The sequence below is a fragment of the Notolepis coatsorum genome, assembly GCF_963971535.1.
Source record: "Notolepis coatsorum genome assembly, chromosome: 1".
NCBI lineage: Eukaryota > Metazoa > Chordata > Actinopteri > Aulopiformes > Paralepididae > Notolepis > Notolepis coatsorum.
The window spans coordinates 119382630-119389612 of NC_140165.1; the positions used below are offsets into that span (position 1 = coordinate 119382630).

At 40.6% G+C, this 6983-nt stretch overlaps 1 protein-coding gene across 1 annotated transcript in view; it reads right to left on the reverse strand.

Moving 5' to 3' along the window:
• Positions 1-215: 215 nt before the first annotated feature.
• LOC311248855 (calpain-2 catalytic subunit-like) overlaps positions 216-6983 on the reverse strand; it is a gene marked incomplete at its 3' end in the record, with an annotated part of 14856 nt that continues 8088 nt past the window's right edge. Inside the window, exon 6 of the mRNA XM_084338085.1 lies at positions 216-326. Coding sequence (XP_084194211.1) covers positions 216-326 — 111 coding nt within the window. The remainder of the gene's footprint in view (positions 327-6983) is intronic.

Here is a 6983-nt window from a genome sequence, read left to right on the forward strand (position 1 = left end):
GGGAGTGTAGTGTTGAAGAAGGTTGTAGATGTAATCAGGTGCTAGGGAGTGGAGGGCTTTGTAAGTGAGGAGACAGATCTTAAAGTCAATCCTATACTTGACAGGGAGCCAGTGAAATGAGGAGAGGACAGGTGTGATGTGGGAGAATTTGGGGCAGCGGGTGATGATCTTGGCTCTGGGCCATGGGGGTTCGGGGGTCTCGGGGAGTCGGAGTGCTATTGAGGCGTGGTGCTCGGGCTCTCTGGGATGCTGGACTTGGGGTTCTCGTGGACCAGGGGCCGTGGCTGTCGGGGCTGGGGCGGGTGGGGGCTTTTGGTGCGGTGGACCTGGGATATGTGGGGGTCCTGTTTCTTGGGTTGGATAGCAGGAGTGGACTCTCCTGTGGTGTTCTGGTCTGCTGAGCTTCACCTGGATGATTGTATGTATATTGTGACGAGCCTGGTGGTGTTCAGACTCGTCACGGTTCAAAAACAAACAAATTCAAATGTCCACACAAGTGCAATATCAATCAATAAGAATATGTATTGAATCAAGGCAGAATATAGTCCGATTGGCAAAGAGAATGGTCGTAATACAGTCCGATGTCCAAAACACAAAACAGGCTCTCGTACAGAAAAAGAATTGTTCAATACTCAGAGTTGTCTTCCGGTCCAGGGTCAGTACACAAGGGGGGTTCTCAGCCAGTCCAGGGTCAGTACACAAGGGGGTTTCTCAGCCAGTCCAGGGTCAGTACACAAGGGGGTTTCTCAGCCAGTCCAGGGTCCAGTCTACGAATTCCAATCTGGCTTCAGAACATCCCACTCCACTGACACATGCCTTCTCTATTTAAACGACCACATCAAACAAGAGGTGGACGCGGGCAAATACTGCGGCATGGTCATGCTGGACCTACAAAAGGCCTTCGACACTGTCAATCACACCATTCTGATTGACAAGCTAAAAGCAATTGGTTTTGATAGTCTATCAGTGAGCTGGATGCAATCCTACCTGGAGGGGAGGGAACAGATGGTGGAGGTAAACGGTACCCTATCCCCCCCCCTCACAGTAAGCTGTGGTGTTCCACAAGGAAGCATACTAGGACCGCTACTGTTCCTAATTTATGCAAATGACATGTCGTCAGCCTGTGACTGCAACTTGTTCCTGTTTGCGGACGACTCAGCCCTGCTGGTCTCTGACAAGAACAAGTTACAGGTTGAAAAAACCCTCAGCTCGGAACTAGGCAAAATCTGCATATGGCTCGCCGACAACAAACTATCATTACACATGGGCAAAACAGAGTCCATTCTCTTCGGTTCAAATAACAAACTCAGCAAGACCGACGGCTTCTCAGTTACAGTGGGTGACAATATTGTCACGAGGAAAGAAGATATTACCTACCTGGGTTCCATCCTAGAGGCAAATCTTTCCTGTGACAAAATGGCATCCAATGTAATAAAAAAAGTCAACCAACGAACTCGATTCTTGTGCCGGATCTCCTCTCTGGTAAACAAGAATACCCTGAGGACTCTGGCAGGAGCACTCATTCAAGGGTACTACGACTATGCTTGCACCTCATGGTACCAAAGCACCTCAAAGGCGCTAAAAACAAAATTACAAACATCTCAAAACAAACTGGTCAGACTACTGCTTGACCTTACTCCTAGAACCCACCTCACCCCTGCCCACTTTGACAACCTAGGATGGCTTAGATTAGACGACAGAGTACAGCAACTTGCAATGGGCCTGGTCTACAAGATACACTACACGACCAAGGTACCCATGTACATGTCAAAATACTTCCCAAAGGTCAGTGAATACCACGATCACAACACCAGAGGGAGCTCCACAAATCATGTTAAACCCAGATTCGGCTCAAACAAGGGACTAAACACGTTTCGCAATTATGCCACATCAATGTGGAACGCCCTACCCAAAGCTGTAAAGGAATGTGAATCACTACCCACTTTCAAAAACACTCTCAAAAAACACCTACGGGAGACTGCAATTCGAAACTGGCCCCTGTAAATGTCCTAACCCAGTTGTACAGTAAATGACCAAGTATGGCTTTGTCAGTATTCCAATGTACAGTTTTGTTTGTACAGTTGTACAGTGTACAGTGTCCCCCACCCAACCACCTCCAATGTACTGTCCCCCCACCTACCCAATCCAATGTACAGTTTCTACGGCAAATGTATATAATTTTTTTTATTTCTGGGCTCTCTTTGTATCACAAACAGTACTGTATTTACAAATATGGTATGTCATAAATGTATAGATGTAGCAGTACTGTCTATCTGTATGTCATGTATGTCATATATGTTACGATGAATTGAAAATGGGGGACCCTGATGTAAACAAGACGAAAGTCTTTCTCTGGTCTGCATCCCCTTAACAATTGTATGTATTGAGCTGTACTGTACTGTACCCATTCTGCAATCTGTTAATAAAGTTTTCAATCAATCAATCAATCAATCAATCAATCAGTACACAATGAACGCCTTCACCTCTCCTCTCACTACCTCTCACCTCACAAAACTCTGTACACAAACAATCTCTCTCTCAATACAACAACTCCTACCTCACCTCCTCTCAACTCAACTCTATCTGACCTAGTGTATTATAGTGTGTGTGTCTGGTGTGTGTGTGCGTGGGATGTGGGTGATCTAATGGTGCACAGGTGTGTTCTATTAGTACTAATCAGCTGCCTAATTGCTTCCACTTCTCCGGTAGTAGTACCGCCCATCCTTCACATAGCCATGAGACGGGGGTGATATCTGTCACAATATATATATTTTTTTCTTTTCCTTTATATATTATTTATACTATACTGCTTTATTGATTTAATTTAATTTGATTAAATTGAATTGTCTTGTCATTATTATTATTATTATTATTATTATTATTATTATTATTATTATTATTATTATTATTATTATTATTATTATTATTATTATTATTATTATTATTATTATTATTATTATTATTATTATTATTATTATTATTATTATTACTGTATTGTGTTGTGTCTTGTTTCATGTGGAAAATAAGAAAATAAAGAACATTTGATCAAAATAACATGTTGGCGTGCTCCTTTAATCAGTATGGTTGTTGGCATGCTCCTTTAATCAGTATGGTTGTTGGCATGCTCCTTTAATCAGTATGGTTGTTGGCATGCTCCTTTAATCAGTATGGTTGTTGGCCTGCTCCTTTAATCAGTATGGTTGTTGGCGTGCTCCTTTAATCAGTATGGTTGTTGTCATGCTCCTTTAATCAGCATGGTTGTTGGCATGCTCCTTTAATCAGTATGGTTGTTGTCATGCTCCTTTAATCAGTATGGTTGTTGTCATGCTCCTTTAATCAGTATGGTTGTTGGCATGCTCCTTTAATCAGTATGGTTGTTGGCGTGCTCCTTTAATCAGTATGGTTGTTGGCATGCTCCTTTAATCAGTATGGTTGTTGGCATGCTCCTTTAATCAGTATGGTTGTTGGCGTGCTCCTTTAATCAGTATGGTTGTTGGCATGCTCCTTTAATCAGTATGGTTGTTGGCATGCTCCTTTAATCAGTATGGTTGTTGGCATGCTCCTTTAATCAGTATGGTTGTTGGCATGCTCCTTTAATCAGTATGGTTGTTGGCATGCTCCTTTAATCAGTATGGTTGTTGGCCTGCTCCTTTAATCAGTATGGTTGTTGGCATGCTCCTTTAATCAGTATGGTTGTTGGCATGCTCCTTTAATCAGTATGGTTGTTGTCATGCTCCTTTAATCAGTATGGTTGTTGGCATGCTCCTTTAATCAGTATGGTTGTTGGCATGCTCCTTTAATCAGTATGGTTGTTGTCATGCTCCTTTAATCAGTATGGTTGTTGGCATGCTCCTTTAATCAGTATGGTTGTTGGCATGCTCCTTTAATAAGTATGGTTGTTGGCATGCTCCTTTAATCAGTATGGTTGTTGGCATGCTCCTTTAATCAGTATGGTTGTTGGCATGCTCCTTTAATCAGTATGGTTGTTGGCATGCTCCTTTAATCAGTATGGTTGTTGGCATGCTCCTTTAATCAGTATGGTTGTTGGCATGCTCCTTTAATCAGTATGGTTGTTGTCATGCTCCTTTAATCAGTATGGTTGTTGGCATGCTCCTTTAATCAGCATGGTTGTTGGCATGCTCCTTTAATCAGTATGGTTGTTGTCATGCTCCTTTAATCAGTATGGTTGTTGGCATGCTCCTTTAATCAGCATGGTTGTTTTTCCACATCTTCTTGTTTGACCCTGGAGAGACAATAACACAATAGCACATCTCCCATAATCTTCCTTTAAATCATATATTGGACACATCAACAGAACTAGGGATGCACCGACTGATCCGACTTTTTCAGTCCCGATACCGATCCGATACCCATTGTCCAAATAGTTGTTCCAATTTTTTTTTAAATTGTATCCACGTTTTTTTTTTTTTTTATTACAATATATTTTGTTTTTAAGAATTGTAAAGGATCACAAGTGTGTTTTTGATTTGTTGTAAACTAAGACAGAAAAGAAACTTCATTCATTCAATTAATAAACTGTATGCTTCACTGTCACTGTGTGGAAGAGACTGGGATCATTCTTTTGTGCAGCAAGGCAACATCAGGCTCGACTTAAAACATTACTTTCCTAACTTAGTGAAACTAAATGTAACAAATTAACACATAGATATAAATGTACTGAATGGTTATTTCTTATTTGATTTATAAAAAAAAAAAAGAGATTTAATTTTTTTTAACGATACCCGATCCAGCTATTTTACTGATATCGGCGGCCGATACCGATACCAATATCGGATCGGTGCATCCCTAAACAGAACCTATGACTTCTTGCAGACTAAGAATGTATTTAGTTGAGGACAGCCCTGGTGTACATGCCAATCTGGTTTCAGGCCAAACTACTCCACAACTACAGCCCTTCTGAAGTTGACCAATGATGTTCACTCAGCAATGGACAATAACATGGTTACTGGTGCAATATTTATAGATCTCACAAAGGCTTTTGATTTGGTTGATCATTATCTTCTTCTTGACAAATTGTGTGCTATTGGTGTCTCTAATAATTCTTTACTTTGGTTCAATTCATATCTCCACCATAGACGCCAGTGTGTATCATATCAGGGTAAACAGTCTGACTTTTTGATTACGGATAAAGGTGTTCCTCAAGGTTCATCTTTAGGACCATTATTATTTTCTATATTTGTTAATGATCTCACCCTGATACCATCTGACTGTCTTACTCAATTGTATGCTGACGATACAGTGATTTATTCCTCTAAGTCTGATATTCAACAAATTCAGTACTCTTTACAGACTCATTTTGATGCTGTCCAGAAATGGTTAGCTATTAACAAACTTTTATTAAATAAGAAGAAGTCCTATAGTATGCTGTTTGGTACTAGATCAAATCTGGTGCAAATATCAAATCAGTTGTCGATTAAGTTTTTAGATGATGCTCCTCTTGATAATGTTGATGAATATAAGTACCTGGGTCTTTGGCTTGATTCTCAACTCACCTTCAAGTCACATATTGATGCTGTGATGAAGAAAACAAATTGTAGCCTGAGAATATTGTATCGTTCTATTAACTGTTTTTCTCTTCAGGTTAGGAAAATAATCATTATACAGCTGGTACTTCCAATAATGGGTTACGCAGACATAGTTTATCAAAACACCACACTAACAAATCTCCGTCCTTTAAATGTTACTGTTTGCAGATTTATATTGAGGTGTCCTTATAGAACCCATCACTGTCTTATGTTTGAGTCGTTAAACTGGCTTTCTCCCCAATTCAGAAGACATTTTCATTGGTTGCTTTTTGTTTACAAATGTATTTACTTTAATTATCCCCCCTATCTAAAGCAGTTCTTAACACCATATAGTTCAACTTGTAATTTAAGACACACAGATCTTCCTTTCTTTAGTATACCTCGAACCATCAAAGCTATCAGTCGACTTGCCTTTAAATATAAAGCACCAGCTGATTGGAACAAACTGCCTAGTTCACTCAGATCTCTTACTTCTTACCGGTTATTCAAGATATCTTTGTTCACTCATCTACAGACTACTTGCACCTGTTATTGATTTACTGTGTTAGGGCTTACATGTCGTTTACAGATCAAATTATAATTTTGTATGTGTTTTATAAGGGAACATATATATATATGGGTGATCCTCTTGGGAGGAATCAGTGTGGACTGTGGGGGTGAGCTTGGGAGAGCGTCTGTCAGTGTATAAGTGCATTTGTTGTTCTGTTTTTTGTTTTGTTATGTATTGTATTGTATGTTTTGTATCCTATGTTAAGGACCCCCTCGAAAACGAGATAGCATATCTCAAGGGGTTTATCCTTCCAATACATTTCTAATTTCAAATTACATCTGCATGACTTTTTAAATTAGAGATGGATAGCAGTTAGACAGCAGTGGACATGTATTGGCACCCACATCCATGCCCCCCCCCCCTTTTTTTAAGCATATCATATCTTTGGAGGACCACTTTGAAAAGCCCTGGTGGGGTTTTGGCCGGCGCCATGGGGTCAATACTGCATGTTTAGCAAACGGAACAACCTTCACACCCGCTCCCTGATCTAATTGATCAATACCTGACACCAGGCAAACTCAACTCAATCCATTCACCATGAGATACATGAGCACGGAGATGGGAATCGACAAGCAACCGTTTCAGATGCAGAGAGCCATGTCTTACGTTTAACCTTGTAGCTAATGCCTGCTACATCATTTTTCCTTTAGCGAGCGGCACAGTGGCATAGTGGCTAGCATTGTTGCCTCACAGCAAGAAGGTCCTGGGTTCAAACCCAAGTAGGGGGCCTTTGCGTGTTCTAACCTGTGTTAAATGGCTGCATTTATATATCGCTTTTATCCAAAAGCGCTTTACAACTTGTTCCTCACATTTGACCCATTCACTCACACATTCACACACCGATGTCAGAGGCCAACCATGCAAGGTGCCAACCTGCACATCGGCAG